The sequence below is a fragment of the Neolamprologus multifasciatus genome, chromosome 16, assembly GCF_963576455.1.
Source record: "Neolamprologus multifasciatus chromosome 16, fNeoMul1.2, whole genome shotgun sequence".
Lineage (NCBI taxonomy): Eukaryota > Metazoa > Chordata > Actinopteri > Cichliformes > Cichlidae > Neolamprologus > Neolamprologus multifasciatus.
The window spans coordinates 5,844,806-5,865,812 of record NC_140454.1 but is presented as its reverse complement, the minus strand read 5'-3'; the positions used below and the strand labels follow the sequence as shown (position 1 = coordinate 5,865,812).

Below are 21,007 nucleotides of genomic sequence, written 5' to 3'. Positions count from 1 at the left end.
TGAGGACCATGGCTTCAGACTGGTACTTATTTTTTTATCTCAGCTGGAAACTGCCCTAAAGCCTGTTGGAAGTCAACTGCCTGAGGAGGCCAGGAGAACCACATCGTCTGTGAAGAGCAGAGATGGGATTCTGAGGCCAGCAAACTGGAAATCCTCTGCCACTGGGCTTCGTCTAGACATTTTGCCCATAAAAGTTATCAACAGAATCAGTGTTGACCGAAGCACTTTTTCCATGACCTTACCTGTCAGCTGCCTCTAGAGTCCCACAAGCTAACTATGCTTAATAGGACTCCATGAGCTTCACAGCCCCCCTTCCCCTCTGGAAGCACCTTGAAGCCACAGCTCCTGACTTTGTGTTATACTGCAAAGTGTATTAAATTAAACACTTGACCTTTCTAGTTTAGAATAAAGATGCTAGTTATTTAAACTTAGAAAAGAACAAATGTTTTACTCACCTCTAGTAAAAGGACTTTGCAGAACAATTTTAAATACTGTTTATAAAAGCAGTATAATAAGCTCTCTACATTTAGCATCTGTGTGTATAAATCCAAACACAATCAAGAAGCTGGTTAGAAAATGACTTCTTTATTTAACATGACCGTATCAGCATATCAGCCCACACACATAGCATCAGACTCAAGTCACAGTCACTCACTTTCAGTATATACAGATAGGCACATTCACATTAGGCATTAAAGCCAGCCACAGCATCTTCTGTAGGTCCAAACCTGTGGCATATTTGGCTGCTGCCTATGAGTCAGCCATGTTAATTGGGGTCCTCTGATCCAAGGTCTGTTTCAAACTTTCACAGACGAAATTAATGTTCTAAGCACACTGATCTGGAGTCAGAAATTCTGACCAGTGTTCTCCATCCAAATACAAACAGTTCTTCCTGAAATGTCATGCTGCAGTTTCAGCCCAATAAATGCAAACAGTTGTACAAATGAACAGGAACACCTGCTCTTTTGGGAAAATAAGAAGTGTATTCCCTGACTTTGTTCACCAGCTAAATCCTCTTCAGTCAGGTGGGTGTGATGTGGATTGTGCACGAGGACAAGTTTTAGGTTAGCGATATATTTGAGATGTTGATTGCATTCATGGAAACGTCAAACTCAGCATTAAAAAGACATTCCTTATATTTTGAGGAATGGCTGTGGAAGCTTTTACACGATCTCATATTCAACTCCAAATCTTATATTACTTGGAATTTTAAATGTAATTTTTACTTGATGAAATTTAATCAAACTTTAAATCGTAAAAAGGAGGGAGAACAAGTTAAAAAAAAAAAAAGATAGTGTAACTTAAAAAACAAGTTTAGTTCACAAAAAAAAAATTTAAAAGATCTAGTACGTAACCAATTACATGTCATGAAGCAAGCTTTTGCATTGCAGTGTTACCGCTCTACAAAAGCAAAGAACAGGACACTTAACACGTGCTCAGTACTTAAACTAAGTTAAATTGAAAGTAAACTACAAATGCAAACACAGGGGCAAACAGTGGGTTGTTAAACTTTGTATAACCCACGGCCTTCATCACTCACCAAAATTATTTTAACGGGCGAGAAGGAGCAGGGAGGGTGCAGGTCTGCAGCAAATTTTCAATGAACGGCAAGAGGAGGAAATGATCCCCACTTAAAAACAAACAAGAAAATCAACCCATGTGTAAAGAGGATACAGTCAAACTAATAAAAAGAGAAATAAATAATCAGCTGTATTTAAAAAACCAAAAACAGAACAAGGCTTCTCAGGAGGCGGGTTTTCAAATTCGTTTTCGTCATCCCAAACTACAGTGTTCCTCTGTGTCGTCTCCATCTCAAACAAGCGCCTCGCCTTTGAGATATTTACACATCAAAGCAACCCAATTTGGGCTTAGTAAGCATGTAATGCTACATTGCATGAATGGAGGTTTCCCTAATGTCCAATAAAGAAACGCAGCATGTTGGCAGGGAGCCTTTCCACCGCACCGCAGTGAGTCAGACCCTTTCCTGTCCTGGGATCAGTCCTGACTCCTTTCCCTTGTGAGCTGAAGTCCCCCTGTGGTGCAGCGGTTTTAGCCTGAGCAGTACTGACAAAGGAAGAGCAGCGTGTGGGTTCACGGGAGAATGAAAGCGGGCCATAATGAACATGTGGGATACAACAGGTCGCAGTTAATGGGACAAAAAGGGTGCTGATCTTGTGCTGCATTCTCACATGTACTCGAAATTCTGATATTCCACTTTAATGCAGGGAAAATTTCTCACACCTAAAGGTTGACTTTGACATCATTGGTGGCACACATTTACAATACCGACAAAAACAAATTAAAAACACTCAAACACATCTGCCCTGTCAAAGGTTAAGTCTGACCAGAGCTGGAAAGTGATTCTTGTATGATGCCAACTTAAATACAAGAAAGGAAACTGACACAGAAGTGCAGTCAGACACTAATTAGTCAATGTTGAGAGACATTTGCTCCAACTTCCAATTTTTACCCGGTGTTTGTGTTTTGCACAAAATCTCAAGGTCCCCCCATTGTTGGCGATTCTGTCTCGTCTTGTTTTACAACTTGTGTGTGTAAACAACTCGAGCAGCAGTGGGGATAAACGTCAGCGCTCTCCAGCCAACTGCTGCCATTAGCGATGTGACTGAGTGAAAATGTCACAAGGCTAAAAGCGGTCTGACTGCACTTTAACACCAAATTTCTACTTAAGCGTGAATCTCAGGTTTAAACCAAATGTTACTTGAACACAAAAATGACACCCTTACGTTCACTGAAAAGATGTCTGCGGTCAAAGCTGCGATCTTTCTGTCAGACGTGGACATGCTAAACTGGAACCAGGAGTGTTTATTGTTTGTTTTAAAGCTGAACTGCCAATTGCTTCAACGATGGGATTCTGAACAGCACAGCTGGGGAGCACTTCTTCCTGCTGTCGTCCCATTCTGGGGGGTAATTTTGGTTTCAACTGTGTCCCTTTGCCTCTGTGCTGCTTGGTACTGCCCTGTGGTATCCTGGTGGCTGCTATAACTTCTTAAAAAGTGGGATTCTGTCGAATCTTTAATGTTTTTACGCTGCTTGAGCATAATGGACACACTCAGACTCCATGGAAATGCACAACAGAAAATTCTGTCATGAAAATATAACTGTCAATACACGTTTTCTACCTGATTTAATTGTGACAGTAAGCTCTTCATCCCCTCTCATCCTCATATTTATCAGAGTTCATCTCTATGCCTGTCCTCCTCAAGCTTCCTCTCTGAGGCAGAAGTAAAAGTTTGGGCTGCTTATTGACCACTACTTTTAATCAGCCTCTGCTTTTTCTGTTGTAAATGTTCCTCACCTGGAGGAAACAGCAAGTCAGTGAAGAGGGAAACGAGGACTAGAAGATAAGACAGGTGAAGAGGACACATTCTACTATATACCCTACGTGTCCCCCTCCTCTCCCGTCTTTGCAGACTCTACGAACAGAAGTCCAAGCAACTGCTACTCCCCTTCAACTGTTTCACCCCCACCCTCTTCCTCCGTGTTTTCCTCCAGAAGTTGTTTGTCTGAGTAAATGTCCCTGACGAGGAGGATTCTGATGAGGAGGCTCTCCAGGATTCGTCGGTCCAGCGGTGTGGAGCTGAACCACAGCGGGTCATCTGGGCTGCAGTCCGGATCCGGCTGAACATAAAACACATCTAGGCTTTTCTGCAACGAGAGAGGACTGCAGGGAGGAAATAAGGAGGGGGAAACAAAATGGCAAGTGGAAGGAAGGAACAAATAAAGAAAAAAGTATTAGAAACAAGCAAAAAGGAGGTATTGTAGAAAAAGGGAGAAAAGTGCAGGGAAAAGAGCACAGGAGAGGGAGAAAATGAATGCATGTACTGGTTTCAGTTTCCTCTTGAACAGTTAGGAGAACATTTTGATGACATTCATTTATAGTCCTCATCTTTAAAGAGTCAACACTGAAGTTCAGGATGTGAACAGCAATGAGTTCTAATCACAGGACTCAAGCCTTTACTTTACAGCCACTCTTAAGAATTAAACGTTTATTCCAATAAAAACACTGAACCCACCACTTGGATCTGTAGAGTTCATAGAGGTGACACTCGTGCTTCTTAGCCGGGCAGCGTTGGGCGGAGCCTTCAGAGTTGCTGTCGCGTTCCTCCTGCTCGTCGTCCTCGACCTTTCGTTTTCTCTTCCTCGACTCTGTTTGCACTGATGGTCCAACAGACAGAAAGGAAATTTTTATAAAATTTTCTCAAAAGTTCTGTGTCTAAAAGTAACATATGCAGAAACCACTAACACTTGTTTTTTTAAGTTTGAACTGTAGATGATGGAAAATCATGTTGAAAGACACAAACAGAGGTCGACGGGCATTTATGGTTTTGAATTGTTTGGCTCTGAATGTTAACAAACTGGATATGAAATCAGAAATGTTTCAGCATCTAATGTGGACATAAAAACTATAAAACACTGAATGCTAAATTATACATCTTGTGATAATGTGTGAATTTCACAAACAGGAAGTTCAATCGTCCATCACAGCTAAATGAGAATTTCTACGGCCAATATATACGAAGCATATCAACATGATGCATTTTCCAGCCTCACCATGGTGATCCTGAGAGACGGAAGGCACGCGGATGCAGACTGTGGTCTCCTTGGTAACAGGATGGAGTGTGTCTGGGCCGTAGACGTTAGAGAAGGAGAGGCGCAGGTGCTGCTCCACGGTGCGCAGGCCAAAGTATTTGGTGTTCAGGTAAACGAGCGAGCGCAGCAGAGCGGCGGGACTCTGCTCCCCGAGATGACGACTGCTCCACAAGCTCTGCTCTTCCACTCGACCCCACAGCGAGCCTAAAGAGAGACGATCCAATTCCACAGTCAACATCTACAACACTCATCAGTTCCTTCTTGTCTTTATCCACCATTTACATCTGCCAAATATAATTTTCTACCCGGGTACTACTTGTGCAGACATGGAACCTGTTCGTGTTGGAGCGGTGTCCTCATATTATATCATAGTGCAATCACAACGTGTCAGGATGTGAACAGCAGAAGAGTTATAATCACTGGACACGGCTCAGAATATCGAGAAACACAACAGGTTGTTTAACAGCACCGTGCCACTAGCTGGTGATGACAAGAATATATTCAAACACACTTTCCAGTGTCATCGTTATCAGTGTGGGATGAGTTTCTTAGCAAGCATCATAGCTTCCACATTCCACACTGCAATGAGATACTGTCTCACATCTGAGACGATCTGTTTTTATTTTTGCCTTTTTCATCCACATTGTTGCTGCTGAAAAATGAGGATTTAGGACATGAGTTTAGGTCAAAATACAGTATGTAAAGTCACCTGAAAAACTAAGACCATCTTGCTGTGAAAGTGGCAAAATTAATGAGCTTTCTGTCCATGAAAGAGTTATAGAAACTTCATGAACACATAAAGAATGAGAAAGACTGCATGATGAGGACAAAGTTGGGATCGCCCTGCTATTTGCAGTCTTTATTCAGTACTCAAATCTGTACAGTTTCATGATGAAGCAATATCGTGTTAATCATATTGTTTCCAGAAAGAAATATTAAAATCTGACAAAGTACTCAAAACTGGTAATTCCAAGTGGAGCAGGCACACAAGGAGGGTCTTACTAAGGATTACACTCACCATCAGGAAGTACACTGGGCTGCCAGTCCTTCAGGACCTTGTTAAGCTCTTCTCCAAACTGCTGGTAGCATGGATCACTGAACAGGTCATCCTTCCGGCCTTTGGAGTGAAGATGCTTTAAACAAAGAAAAACTATCAGTTAAAAAAAATGAAGAAAATGAAAGGATCACAGAGCTTCAGTCTGTGGTTGCTCACACAGTTTAAAACCCTCTGTGTCCTCATATTCAAAAGCTCATCACTGCTTTTCAGGATGTGAACAGCAAATGGTTATAATCAATGGACACACTAATCTATAAAGTCAGACTGAGGGAAAGGAATAATATAATAAATTAAAAAAAACAAAAAAACTACTAAAGAAGAAAATCCTTAAATTTCCTTTTTGAACAGTGAGGATTTTAAAGGAGGGAGGAACATCGACAAAGAAGAGGCCTGGAAAGAGGGGCAGACATTTTCAACCATTTGAAGCCAAATGTCCCAACACAACGATAAGTAACCCGATTAATCAGTTTCCACAAACAGATAAAGTCAGCCTTACACTTCTGTGGCAGAAAAATCACACTCCAGAGCTCTCTGAATGACCCCGCTCTCCACGCTGCAGCCATGCTCGATGACTACTCGCATGTGAGAGGAGGAGGGAAAAGAACGTGCACCAGTACTAAGGGTCCTACTGGAAACCCTCACTCGAAAATTAGTTCCTACCTCTAAAATTACTACAGATGGAATGACACTAGAATTTAAAAAGGTTAATAAGCCGATTCTTATTTTGTGTATATAATTTAAGTATTTAGATTTTTTTTTTTACCTGCTTTTGAATTCTGTTTGGCCACATTTTTTTAAATTTTTTTTCTGAAATGTGGTAATGACAGACAAGTTAAAACTATTACTGTGACAAACCTACTGCTAACATCTATAAGACATGAACATTTTAAAAAATTAAAATAAAATGCTCAGTTGAATTTTACAGTTGACGATTTGCTGCCTTCTCGAGAGGGGCAGCCGTTTCATACTAACCTGCTGGATCCCCAAACAGAGGTAGAGGATGCTGTCCGGAGAGTAGCGCTCCCCACTGGGCCTGCAGACCTCCCTGACAAAACGGGACAGAGCCACGTTCAGCTCCTCTGAACTCACTGACAAGAGGTTCCTTTTTGGCCGGGCTGCAGGAGACAGGAACAATCACCAACTGATGTTAGCAAACACACAGTGTTTTTTTATGTTTCCCAACAGGACAATCAATTTTTCTTTTCCAGCAAAGGAATGCACCTGGACTCTCATAGTGTAACTACTGAACAGGGCAGGTGGGAAATGAAGGGGTTCAGTGTACCTGCTTTGGAGCTTTCCTGTGCTTTGGTGTCATCCGACTGATCAGGAGGAGACAGTGCCCAGCGTTTCCAGGCATTGATACCGTAGCGAGCTTTGAGAGGCAGTGATCGTCCTTCTGAGGTTCTGTTTGTTACATTTGAAGAAGAGGATGACGCTACATCTGGCTTCTCCTCCACTGCCAGCTTCTTGTTCCCCTTCAAGGCAAACAAACCCATTACTAACACATTCAAACTAAGTTTGCCATTGAAAATATTCTGGCACACATGTGTTATTACTTTTCTCCTGGATTGCGGTCGAGGTGTTGACTCCTTCGGTTCCTCCTTTGGTTCCTCCTTCGGTTCCTCCTTTGGTTCCTCCTTCAGTTCCTCCTTCGGTTCCTCCTCCTCCTCTGCCAGAACTGGAGGTAAAGCAAAGCCCATATCCTCATCATTTCCCTCTGGAACAGGAGCAGGGTCTGAGGTTGAGAGAGGAAATAACACGCCTTCATGTAATATGTTTTTTTAAAAAAAGAAGTACATCCAGGAAATCAAAGCAAATCAACCAATCAAGCAAACCAAAGCTGGAAAATGTGGAATTCACCCAATACGCAGGTTTACATAAATCAGACAGATTCATCAATCCAAACTGTGTCCAGAAAATAGTGTAACGACTTATTAACACTCCTTCCTTACATTAAAACCATCGATGTCAATGAAGCACAAAAAAAGGAAGAAAGAAGGAAAATAAAACTTGGATTTCAGGGCCAGTTGATGACTTCATACTCCTTTGAACAGTAAGCCAAAGCTTAAAACCTCTACACCGATCGGTGTGATGACAGCAGCTCCAGAAATAACCGGAGGGAAGAATTTTAATCTCAATTACTCTACTGATCCATTAAAAACCCCATGCAGTCAGATATTGTTACATAAGACAAGAAATAAAATGGGAAGATGAACACAGAGGACGAGTGAGCAGGTCAGAGTGGGCAACGAAGGCACACCATTAAATATACAAAGTCTTAAAATTTCACTAACAAAGTAATCTGAACACCTGAAATTAGGTTTATTAGAGGACTAGAGGTGGAGCTTAACAATCGATCTAATAAAAATAGTTTGCTCAAGCTTTGAACAGCCATTATTAGAAATTATCGTTAGGAATTGTATGACTTTATTTTTTTGAGGCATCAGTAATTCTTAGCAAGCGATGAAAACTACAGTTAAGAAAAAAAAAACTGCAGTTATAGTTAATGCACAAAATACTATAAAACTGCTTTTACATCATGCCAAGGAATGCTCCTGACTCTGCGCCCCTTATCCAGTATTCTCAGGTTTACAGCTACATGCTCAGAAGACGTTTACCTTGAGGAAAGTCTGCCTCCAAGTCCAGGTCGGGCTCATACTTCTCTTCTTCCTCAGAGCTGCTGCTGGTGCTGCTGCTGTCAGACTCCTGGCCTTCAGGCTCACTCTTCACCTTCACAGGTTTTACATCTGAATCATAAAGAAAGGTAGATCCTCACTGTCATTGGTTTGCTGCACCTTTCTTCCACTTCTCTCTTTTTATCAGCATATATAAAGAAACTGTCAGAAGCTAGTATGAGGGCTGTGTTCGGCACCTCTCTGATAAGCAATCTTTTAACCCGTATATTCAATCCTGGCGTGGGCTCACCTGGCTTCCGATCCTCTGTTATCACCTCAGCCATGGTGATCAGGTCGTCCTCCAGAGGATCAGAGGGCACCTTGGTTTTCAGTTCGTTGATGGTCTGGACGATCTCTTCTGCCCCCTGCAGGGTAGTGGGCAAGAACACAGGCACAGGAACCTGGAGGGGACAGGGTATCAAATTAATTAGTAATCAGATCACCGACTTGCAAGTTTATCTTTAAAGCTTGCGCACATTTGTGTTTAATTATTTTTTTTCCTTCTAAAATTTAATAAGTTTAATTTTAAGCAAGGATAAATCATATGCAGTAGCTCATGTCTTACCGGTAGAGGCAGAGAGAGAGGAGTGGGAGTGACCTGTGAATACATATTCATAGGCATGGGAATGAACACGGGCACAGGTATAGGTACAGGCACGTACTCCCTCTTCACACCATCATCTACATCTGTGGGAACACACACGTCAAATCATTATGTAAGCCGGGTGTTTCAAACATATGGCTTGTGGACCAGAGCTGGGCACCCAGAGGGTCTAATCTTCAACCAGTGATTCCTCTCAGCCTCCAAGCAGACGCACCAATTTCAAAAATCCTAAATCACCTTGTTCTCAAGTTATTGCATTCACAAGATTTAAAAATGAAACAAAAATACAAAAAAAAACTTGCTCTGACCTTAAGGTCAAGGACACTGGCATTCACACTAATCTGATTTTTTTAGTAGATGCAGCAGTGTTATCAACCTGAACATCCTACGTCACCACGTTTTTCAATGATCACATTTACAAACTTGTCTGCGCCACCCACCATCCTGGTGGCGTGACTACAAAATCCCATCAGCCTTTTACGACGGAGGGGTAAAAATTATTGGAAGACAAAATTCAAATGAATCCAATGTTTTTATTATCAGCCTGAGATCAAACTGGACTGTATAAGATCTTAGAACTAAAATGAGCTATACATATCTGCCATAAGCAAACTAGTACAGCATACCTCTGAAGTTGCGTTTCACAGTTCACATCCTCTGTCGTTCACGTATTTTCCTTAAAATCTAACAAATATTTGTTCCACCACAATTTTGCATAAAGCACAAATATCCTCCAATTGTTTAAAAGAGGAAAACACGGCTTGGGATGGCAAAATATCCCTGTACCGAGAGGTAGGAGGTTTGAAAGTAGCCAATCCAAGAACATTATTCGTCTCTCCTTTCTGCGTTCCCGGCATGCTTTGCTGAGTGTTCTTGTCTCTCCTGTTTTGTTCTTCTTAAAGCCCTAAGGTGCCCCCCAAATGCATATTTATATTTATTATATTATAAAAAACAGCCATTTATATTCATTTTTTTGAATGCTCTAGAATCGTAAACCCTGCAAATTTCATGGGGTTGACTGTATTAATGGGTCACAAAAAAATGATTTTCAAATTATGAGTGCCAGGAATTTGTTAATGATTGTGTTTTTACCTGTCTGTAAGAGTTTGCTCTGCATGTGTGGCTTGCAGTAGGTAGCCTTGGTCAGTGTGAGCGGTTTGCAGAGCACCGCCTTGTTCTTCACATCTCTCACCAAACCTCCGCCAGTGTATGCCGCAGTGCTCTGGTTTACCAGCTGCAACATGGAAGACAAAATAAATCAACAGAAGAATAATTGATTTTAGATGAACTAATAAGATCTGTGTTTTTCCAGGAAGTAAATCAGTTCCACGGGCTACATTTCAAAGCTATTAGGTGGCAAATGCATGAGCCAGAACATTAATAACGTAGCTGCTCATCAGGCTTACAATTCATCCCATTTTGTAGGTTATTGCCCATAAAACAGCAAACATGAGCTTGACCACAGTTTGGGTTAAGATCTAATAGGTGGTCAGTGAGTATAGGTTTGATTAAACTTTGGCGAATACCCTAGGACGAGCATCAGTTGTCGTGGACAGATGGATATCTCGCCATGACAAAAACTCACGGGTCCTTTTGGCTACATGAGCTAAAAACACTTTCAAAAAGGCAACTAGTACTACATGACTTAAAAACAAGTGCTTTGATCAAGTCACCTTTTAAATATTCTTACTTACCCCAAGTTTGGCCCCTGGCACATCAATCCCTGTAAGACAGAAATGGAATATATGTCAATATGTCAAGGGTTGGGAATTCGCCTTGTAACTGGAAGGTTGCTGGTTCGAGCCCCGGCTCGGACAGTCTCGGTCGTTGTGTCCTTGGGCGAGACACTTCACCCGTTGCCTACTGGTGGTGGTCAGAGGGCCCGGTGGCGCCAGTGTCCGGCAGCCTCGCCTCTGTCAGTGCGCCCCAGGGTTGCTGTGGCTACAATGTAGCTGCCATCATCAGTGTGTGAATGTGTGTGTAAATGGGTGAATGACTGGATGTGTAAAGCGCTTTGGGGTCCTTAGAGACTAGTAAAGCGCTATACAAATACAGGCCATTTCACTAACATTCACATATTTCCATTTTTTGGCACTGGATAACATTTCCTGAAAAAAAAGTTCTGTTACAAGGATGTAGATATGTCCAAGAGCGACACTTTGAAGCAAAAACCTGGTTCTTTCAGGGACACAAAGAGACACACACACAGTTTTTACCTAGGGTCGTATTCTCAGGGCCCTTCTGTGTGACCATGATGGGCTCATTCTGCTGGCAGTAGAACCTTAACAGGCACTCTTGATCACAGAACTGCTTCACCTCTGACCTCCACATCACAGACTCTGTCAGGTTACCCTGCACCTTACAACAGTCACACCTCGCCGCCTAGTGGACATGACGACATAGCTCTCGTTAATGTTCTTGCACTGTTTTTCCACATAGAAAAAAAACATGTATTTCATGGAGAGCGTGTCAGCAGACCTTAAAGTACCAGTCGTTGAACTTCTTGGCACACGCCTCGCTGCAGAAGTCCCGGGTCATGCCTCCGAGCAGTCGGGTTACACCTCTCTTACAGAGTTGGTTGCAGTGGTTACAGCTCACACATTTCAGACCCAAACGCTTAATAAAATCCTGCTTGAATAACAACTTGCAACCTAAGGAGGGAAGAAAACAAACAAAGCTTACAAACAGGACATATACGACTTCAGATAAATGAGACACAGGGTTCAAATGACAAATCTGAATGTCTAAATGGGCCAACAGCCAGCATAGGATGACATCAAAATGCCAATTCTACTTCAAGCAGAGGACAGGCGATGAGTACCTTCGCTGCAGAATGGTCTCTTGACCCCCGAGAACTTGACCATCTCATGTAGTGTCTTCTCCTCTTGGCAGTACTCGCAAAATGTCACAATACAATGAAGCTTCTTGTAGTCTTCACAACACGTTTTGCTACAGAACTGGTAGACCTTATCCTGAAGGCAGACACATTCAGAGAAACGTACTGCAGCCATTCTGTTTTAAGATACATCAAAATTACATCTTCACACAGTAGAAATGCTCCCATGGCTTCTGCACCTCTCCATCTTTTTTCACTGCACATGACATCAGGAACTTATCTTTATACATCATGCTTTCTAATGCAAAATATAGATGTGAATTTGTACAAAATTTAACGTAAACCGTACATTCCTCTTGTGCAGGCCTTTAAAAGAAATTGTGAAGCACAACGGGCAAAGAAAAATTCAGTTCTCAAACAAGCTTAGCAGATTTTAAAATAGTTTACACTGCTTTAGAGTGATATTTGTAGAAAACAAGAGGCACTCCGTGTTCCATCTTTATGAATGTTGGTTCACTCTAAGGATGGTCTCACCTCCCACTCCAGTATTTCAGGCTTTAAGCTGAACACTCCTCGACAGTAGTTACATTTCAGCTTGACTGTGCTGTTTGTGGTGGACAAAGGTGCCTGTCCATTGGTGGCTGTCTGAAGAGTAGCATTCTGTTTAAAAACAAAACGTTTTAAACATGCATGCTTTCACAAACATCCTGATGGTATATCCAAACACATCACCAGCTTCAGCTAGATCCACAAGCTCATCTCTACACGTGGTTGGTACTACAGAAAATTTTATATTATAAAAATACATAAAGTCACAGCAGTTTTTACAAAAATCCTCGTTGATATGTAAATGAATGCAACATGAGTCTTAAAAACTAATCCGGCCATAGATGCCACAGAGGAAACCTGCAGGATTTGAGCTGCTGAGCTCAATGAAAAAATAATCTGGGTTTTATTTTCTGCAACTTTGATGATTCTCATCTCCACTGTTATGATTAAGATCCCACATGTATTCAATCTTCCTATATATAAGTACGAACATATAAGTATCACAGGCATCAGAGCAGAATTAATCAAGTTATTGAAGTATTTACAGAATGGTATTAATATACCCGTTTTCCTGTTTACCTCATTTCAGCAGCATCCTGCTTCATCATCAAACACATGACAATAAGGGGTTTCATTCAGATACATCAAACAGCTACTGTGCCAACGTGTCTTCTAAAGAGCCCAGATTTGTTTGAAATGAGTCTCACCTGGAACTTGGTTACACACTGTGAGCTGCAGAAGTTAAGGACATTTCCCTCTGGTAGCGTGGCCTGATACTGTGGTAAAGAATTCCTCTTACAGAAATGACAGGTGGGCTCTGTGCCTGCACACACAGGTGTTAGGCATTAAAACACAGAAATAAAAGCATATCTGAAATGCAGGAAAGTAACTCTCATACTCATTTTGTTGGTAAAGTGATTCGGTTTTCTGGTATAAAAACTAATGAGCAGGTGTGGATAAACTAGTTCAAAGGAGCCATTTTCTGCTTCCGGCAAACCAGTCAACCTAAATGCACTCACACCGGGAGATCATTTGATTGTGAACACAAACAATAAGCAACCCAGCACTTTTCAAACTAAATGCCTATTATGTTGCTCCCCACTTGCAGTGTTAATTATCCTAATGCCTGCTCAACATCTTATGGTACCTGTGAAGAAATATGGATCTCTAGGTTAAAGGCTGAAAGTGAAAGCTAAATTATGAGAGAGCCGTTTCAAAGTTACTGCTTGTGTATTGTGGTTACTCACTGATGACGGGTGTTGTTGTCAGCTTGCCCTTGTTCATACAATTAACAGAGCAGTAGGAGACCATGGTGCCACCTGCCCCGACGCTATGGAGCACCTCTCCCGTCTTAATCAGTGTTTTGCAAGACAGGCAGCTCTCAAGTTTACTGTGAGCCTGAGAGAGACAGGGAAAGCACCACAACTTAACAAGACGTCGCTAACTGATCATGCTAACAGATGCAAAAAAACAAACATTAACACAATGGCAGAATAGTAAGGTTTGGCAGATCTCGGTCATTCTCATTCACTCATTTGTTGTGGATTTATCCTTCAGTGGGACACCAACACTGAACCCCTACAATGTAATCTATAGCGTAATCCGACTTGCACCTCCCTAGAACAATAACTACGCACGGCGTTGACGCAGCCTGCAACTATTGTGACTGGTCGGTTCAGTGCTGTTGAGTCCTTGGGTGCTTTTCCAGCTACTTTTTTGCCACAGTTTTTGATTTTATCAATAAGAGAATATCACCATCATCTCATGCTAATCATAGCATTAATATACACTCACAAATGTCAACAAAAATCAGAAACTCAGAATGAACATGAGGGAAAAAGAAGTGAAAAAACAAACTTTAGGACCAAATATGTTTGTCCCCCCCAAAAAAAATGACGGAAAACAAGGAGCAAGGATCCAGGGGGGAAAGAAGACGGGGCATTTTATTTGTTTCTATTGTGTGGCACCGCATGTAAAAACACTGGGACACAATCATATGGTCATTAACACATAATGCACCAGCATAAATAAACGTCCACCACTTACGTGGGTTAAATCATAGACTCACAAAGATTCCCCAAAGGAGTCTAAATCAGGCCTCAGGTGGGGATGCTGCCTGAGTAAGCATACTCAGGCAGCATAACTAAGGGAGGATTCAGGGTCACCTGAATCCTCCCTTAGTTATGCTGCAATAGACGTAGGCTGCCGGGGGATTCCCATGATGCATTGAGTTTTTCCTTTCCAGTCACCTTTCTCACTCACTATGTATTAACAGACCTCTCTGCATTGAATCATATCTGTTATTAATCTCTGTCTCTCTTCCACAGCATGTCTTTTATCCTGTCTTCCTTCTCTCACCCCAACCGGTCGCAGCAGATGGCCCCGCCCCTCCCTGAGCCTGGTTCTGCCAGAGGTTTCTTCCTGTTAAAAGGGAGTTTTTCCTTCCCACTGTCGCCAAAGTGCTGCTCATAGGGGGTCATGTGATTGTTGGGTTTTTCTCTGTATCTATGAAGCGCCTCGAGGCAACTTTTGTTGTGATTTGGCGCTATATAAATAAAATGGAATTGAATTGAAATGCAGGAGGCAGGACGCACAAATCTTCTGCACTCACAGCAGCAGTACTAAGATTAACTGGACATCACACACTTTGTATTAAGGAGTTGGAAAATTAAAATCTGTTTAAATATTTGCTATATACACAGCTCAGCTGGTTCAGGAATCCCCTGCATGTAGGGATCGGTATTGAAAACCAGTTCTTGTTGAGAACCGGTTCCCACTGTTTCAATTCCTTGGAATTGTTTGCTGGTTTTGCAAACGATTCCCTTATCGGTTCTAGGCGCCCCAAATGACGTCACCACGTTGCGGAGCGTCATTTACCTGGCAGGAAACACGACGCCTAAGGGGCTCAAACGCTCAAAAGTTTGGTTATACTTTACGAGAACGGATGACAACAGGGCAACTTGCAATACTTGTAAAGTAGATATTTAATTTAAGGGAGGAAACACTATGAATATGCAAAAGCATTTGCTCACAAAACACACGATGACCTTAAATGAATGTCGTGTTCCGCTCTGGACTCGTGAATCTCAACCCAGCAGCAGCGGTAACGTTTGCACGTCCTCTCCCGTTAATGCGGCAGGTAAATAATCAACTAACAGTGCATATTATGTTAGTGCGATCTGCCTTATTACAAAACCTGCCATTACTGTGCATTTAGGTGACCATGATGAGAGAGACAGAGTCTGGCTCAGATGCTGGCAGTTCTCACTGCAGTCTACCGTTAGCGTCTCCTTTCAGGCCAGGATAGACGAATGTCACCGAGCAGTGACTCAGTTTGTGGTCAAAGGTTTGCACCCATTTGCCACAGCAGATGATTTTCGGTAAGTGAATGTGTTTAATTGTAGGCAGGGACATTACTGGATATTCTTGTTTAATTGCTACAGAATAATTTATGTTATACTTTGTTATTGCTACAGAAGAATATTTATTTATTATTTTACATTTACAATTTTTTTTTCCTGGGGACCCTGTGACACCCCATTGAAGAGCCGTAGGTTGGATCTCTTAAGATCTCACTGCTGGGTTTGTAAGGCCATGTTACTCCTAAATTTCTATCTTGTTCAAAGAGAAGATATAAAACAAAGTTCTAAGCTAATCGACCTTAGTGTTCTCCTTTTTAAAAAAGAATCGATAAAGAATCTGAATCGTGAAAATCTTATCAATACCCATCCCTACCTGCATGTGTAAACAAAGGTTTAGTGGATTATATTCCACAGTGTCAAAGAACTGTAAATATGGACTTCAATTCTTACTCTAAAACAGACTTCTTAGTTGCATAAGAAAATTCACAATCTGTCTGATAAAGAAACAGTACAGCCCAGAATTGGACACACAGGCCTGTTATCTGCATGTTTTCTAACACCGACAGTGTCCAAGTGGTTTCCTGCAATTACTAGAGGAACGTCCAATAGGTTGCCGTTGCCAAGCAACAAATTAAATTTCAACCTGCAATTTTTCACAAACATTTCTCTCCAACATAATTCAGCTGCACAATGTTCAGGAAAAATGTATTAATAATTATGAAAGCTTGAGGGGAAAAAACAGGTGGGCCGAGCACTGGCATGCTCTGCTTGGATACTAACATACAACACAACTGCAAGAAGGACAGACCTACATCTCTGACCTGCCATTTGGTTAACGGGTGACAGGCAAACAAAGACAGCAGTTCCTGAATTTTCCAAATCTACAAAACACAATAAAGACAGAAACTCAAAAAAATATCCTCCTAAGTATGTAAAATAAATATAGTAATATCAGAAATCTCTAAAGGGCTGGTGGTGTAAGACAAACTCAAAGCACCAGCGTTGCTTCTGTCTGCACTCCTCCTTCAAGCCATATGTGAAACTTTTGATCATTCAAGCAGCCATTTTGCTTTCTGTACAAAATTTGTAGGACTGACTCACTCCAGCTTTCATTCATTTTGTGCCTCACTTGAATATGTATTGCTGACAGCACAGCAGTGTTACTTAAATACCAACTTCTTTAAAAAAGGCGGATGAGTAATGCAGGATTTATACTTTTACATGGAATCTGCGACAGATGTACGTCATGACTGAAAACCGTGACTTTGCGTGCACCATCCTAGAAATGTAGCACACATGCAGCACACTGAATCAGCCTGCAATGACTCAAAGTATTCACTGCCATTTTTACATTTACAGTTATACCTCTCTTGGTGCCATTTTTTTTAAAATCTCCAAGAAGAGAATGGATCAACTCAAAAAGAGAACAGCTTCCTGTTTATCTGTGATCACCACAGATAAATTAAAATTCCTCAAAGTTCTGGCCATCAAAGCAGCACCATGATGTCCTAAAATCCACTGAATAAAATAAAAGCTTTCCCACTGGCTCACCTGTTTGTACTCCCTGATGCAGTTCTGGCAGCAAAAGCGTTTCTGCTGACCGTCGACCAGAAGCGAGTGGTTGGCTGATGCCCGGCTGGGAAGGTAGTCACCACATTGCTCACAGCAGTTCATGATCAGACCATTGGCCCTGCGGTAAACGTTGAAACATGCGTCGCTGCAGATCTTATGGGTCACAGTCTTAAAGCTAACCTCATGCCGGATCTGCAGACAGCAAAACATCAGAAGGATCAAGAAGAGATGTTCACATTTTAAATGACATTTCTCCTAGTTGGTGTGGGTCATACTTTGTTTCAACTAATTTTAATGGAGTTCTAGCTTTGCTGAAAACATCCAACAGTAAAAAAAGAAAAAAAGAAGATTTAAATTAAAAAACAAATAAAAAATACACAACTAAGATCTCCAACTTGTTTTTCCACAAACAGTGAGTGTTGTTAAAATAATCAACAAAAAGATATGATAGATCCTGAATGCAGACTATAAAATCTAGTGGACTACTGTTAAACTAACAGATGATGGTAGAGCGTTCAAAAACAATCCAGAAAGACATTTTTAAAAATATTTTTGACCAAAAAGTTTGTTTTTGGATGTGATTGTTACGAGACTAAGAAAGGGGTGCAGGAAAGAAAGCAAGGTGTGAAAGGCTAAGCTCACAAACAGCAAAGCCAGGCAAGAGAAAAATACTGAATGAAAGTGTGGTGAGGAGAAACATAATAAATCAGATAACGAGGGAGGGCGAAATTGTCATACCACCATTTCTGACTATGTTTATTAAGAGTCAAGGAAGAGTCAAGGCTGATAAAGTGCAACAGGATTCAAGCATGAAATATTTATTTATTCAAAACAAACATCCAAGCCAAGGATGTAAATAATGAAGAGATGTTGAAGCCCAGCACAACAAGAGCCGAGCCCTGAGGCTGCGTGTGTGTAGCACCACATTACGGTCAAAGGTGTTTGGTTTTCTGATGCTTTTTTTTCCCCTTTTGCATGCTGCAGGAGCTTGCTTGTGGAGTTGAGAGTCCATCATCTATTTAGGTAAATGATGATGAAATTTACAGACCGTGGACAAAACACACAGACAGACCTGAACCTTTCCACTGTGCAGGTGTACCTAACACACTGCTGAGTCGGTGTAAAATTCATGTGTTTAACCCCAGTGTTACTTTGGTTTTACTCATTGCCACTGAATTATTTACTCCATTGCGGTCATCAGAACCCAGTGCTAAGAAAGTTAGACAGACTGACCTCCGTGTGCTTGCCGCAGACGGTGCATTTGGTTTTGAGGTTTGATTTGGGAGGATTTTGCTTGTTCTCATATGCGCCTAAGCAACCAGTGCTGCAGAACTCCTGGAAAGACTCGCTGGAGTCGACCTGGGCCACAATGGTACCCTTCATGTTTGTGATGTCCCTAGAAAACAAACACAGAGGCTTTGTGAGGAAAACATCTCCAGAAAATGTGGATTAGATAGCATAATAAAAGCTGTGCTCATTCATATTTATGACAACTGGAAATTAGATTTATTTATTTATTTATTTTTTAAACCTTCGCTTTCAATAAACTCTGTTGTTGCAACTTTACTCCTTTTTAATGAACTCCAAATGCACTGTATAATCATAAATCCTAAATATAAAATACTTCCTTCAACATCAGACTTACTTTTTGCACATGGTGCAGCTCTTCTTGGGGGCAGGTTTGTGTGAGAAGGCAGACAGACAGGTGGTGGAGCAGAAAAGGTGTGTGGAGCCTTTACGCTGGTAGGCTGTTTGGCCTTTTTTTAGAGGCTTTTTACAGTTTGCACAGGTCACCTGGAACGAGCAAACATGGTAATGATTGAACTGCAGGATGTTCCTCAACAGCAATAAGTAAACTGTCTACATACCTGGATTAAAAAAAACAGCACAAGAAATATATTACACAATCTTCTCTGTAAAATTGGCTAATCTACTATAAACCAAAGCAATAAAGGAAGTAACGAATACAGGGAAAGGGTCTTAAAAATTTCTAAAGAAAGTTTCAGTGCACTGTTTGCATAAATTATGTACAGCATGTAGTAGGAAGTGGGTAGCAGATTAGATTAACATACTTAAGTATGTTTATACTTACTAAATACTATAAATATAAAAAGGGTAGACACAAAAAGTTACACTCTGCTTCAACCCTGGATTTAAATTCTGATATGTAAAATTTTCCAGATCGTTTGCAGTATAACTAACGCAATTACACAGGACTTGAATGACCACAGTGGATCACCTTGACTGTCCTGGGCTGTGGCTGGGAGCCTGAGGAGGAAGTAGTTGAGGAAGACTGGCCTGGAGGTTTGGGCAGCGAAGTGGCTGGTGATGGAGAGTCCACCCCTGTCTGTTTTTGGTTGCGGGGGACTGAAGCTGACTGAGAAATCCAAGAATCTGCAGGGAAAGATGGAAAGAAAGTTACCTGGAATTTTTAAAAAAAATGTATATAAATATATATAATGCTATGTCTGCACTAAACGTTGATCTGCTAACAGACATGAAACAATGACAACAATAATTTTAAGTAAAGAAATAAACCTCCAGAAGTCATATGTAGAGGACTAGCTCCTGACAACAGCACCATCTAGAGTCTACATGGAAGTAGACAGGAACTGCCAAAAGGCTGGCATATAAACTCAAGTCCAGAAAGTGTATGATGAGCAAACACCAAACTTCCTGTAGATCTGCAATAACGCACATTTTGTTTAAGCACCAAATTTTCCAAAAAGTAAAAGAGTGGAGGGGGAGCTGTTAGTCAAGATGGATTTTAAAACTAATTTGATCAATTCTTACGATCACACTTTTGATCGGTCAATTCAATGCTTTGCTGAATGACACACTGCGCTGTTACAGAAATCGAGCTGTGTTAAACTTTCAGTCAGACGGATCTGAGTTTGAGGAAATCATATTAGACAATACATAAAGAAATGCAGGCTGAACAACAATCTAACTGTCTTTCTGGGCGTGCTCGCTCCCACCGGCTTTAAAGGGTTAAGTTAGGAGTAAAAATGACTACAGAAACAGAAAACAGCATCACCAATCTGAATAAAATCCATATGAACACAAAAGTTGTCTAAAGTTTCTGGCCAAAGATATTAATCTGCACCTGACTGACTCTAGGATTGTGATTATATTAAATGTCAACGAGACATCCAGCACCCATCTTCTTTTTTTATTTGAATTAGTATGAGCAACCCTCCATTCTAAATGAGTTAGTCATTAAGAACAGAGCTAAAGAGCGATTTCAAGGCAAAGTATTGAAACACAACAACTTCTCCAAACCACACACACAAAATGTTGTAACCAAATCCAAACATCACATTCCTTTTATGCCAATTTCAGCATTTTAACATGAGAAAAATGTTATGTTCCTACCTGCTCTATTGTGTGTGCCCATGTCCCCATTCTGTACCAGTTGGCCCATGGGACCTGAGCCCCGCCCAGGGTTAAAGGAGGCGGTTGGTCGACCAGATGGGGTGTCAGGATTCAGACTGAACGTATTGTGGATCTGTAGACCATTTTCTTCCACCTGGCCCTCATCTGCCTAAAAACACAAGTTAGTTATGTTAGTGTCAAAATATTAGAAACAAGGTGATGAGGAGGGAACACTTAACACACGCGGGTGTCATATTCACTGCGATACACAAAACCAAAACTGAATCCAACTACATCAACTAGAGTAACTGCTGATGCATCTGATGAGTAGATACTGGCATAGCAGCTCGCTCAAGTGTCATTACA

The 21,007-nt window shown here is 41.3% G+C and overlaps 1 protein-coding gene across 4 annotated transcripts in view; it reads right to left on the bottom strand.

The window, feature by feature from the left end:
* Positions 1-565: 565 nt before the first annotated feature.
* Positions 566-21,007, bottom strand: part of zmym2 (zinc finger, MYM-type 2) — a 31,144-nt gene continuing 10,702 nt past the window's right edge. For 3 of the 4 annotated variants that reach the window (XM_085135508.1, XM_085135509.1, XM_085135506.1), the window contains exons 3-25: positions 20,642-20,810; positions 19,506-19,660; positions 18,912-19,060; positions 18,500-18,662; positions 17,246-17,458; positions 13,580-13,730; positions 13,040-13,155; positions 12,318-12,443; positions 11,769-11,919; positions 11,426-11,598; positions 11,164-11,329; positions 10,642-10,670; positions 10,040-10,181; positions 8,909-9,030; positions 8,594-8,744; positions 8,287-8,415; positions 7,225-7,403; positions 6,951-7,143; positions 6,641-6,783; positions 5,630-5,744; positions 4,573-4,815; positions 4,035-4,176; positions 566-3,682 (exon numbers count right to left, since the gene is read on the bottom strand). In XM_085135508.1, the coding sequence (XP_084991634.1) occupies positions 3,460-3,682; positions 4,035-4,176; positions 4,573-4,815; positions 5,630-5,744; positions 6,641-6,783; positions 6,951-7,143; positions 7,225-7,403; positions 8,287-8,415; positions 8,594-8,744; positions 8,909-9,030; positions 10,040-10,181; positions 10,642-10,670; positions 11,164-11,329; positions 11,426-11,598; positions 11,769-11,919; positions 12,318-12,443; positions 13,040-13,155; positions 13,580-13,730; positions 17,246-17,458; positions 18,500-18,662; positions 18,912-19,060; positions 19,506-19,660; positions 20,642-20,810 (3,543 nt within the window). In that variant the 3' untranslated portion in view covers positions 566-3,459. The remainder of the gene's footprint in view (positions 3,683-4,034; positions 4,177-4,572; positions 4,816-5,629; positions 5,745-6,640; positions 6,784-6,950; positions 7,144-7,224; positions 7,404-8,286; positions 8,416-8,593; positions 8,745-8,908; positions 9,031-10,039; positions 10,182-10,641; positions 10,671-11,163; positions 11,330-11,425; positions 11,599-11,768; positions 11,920-12,317; positions 12,444-13,039; positions 13,156-13,579; positions 13,731-17,245; positions 17,459-18,499; positions 18,663-18,911; positions 19,061-19,505; positions 19,661-20,641; positions 20,811-21,007) is intronic. The other variant, XM_085135507.1, reaches the window with a different exon arrangement.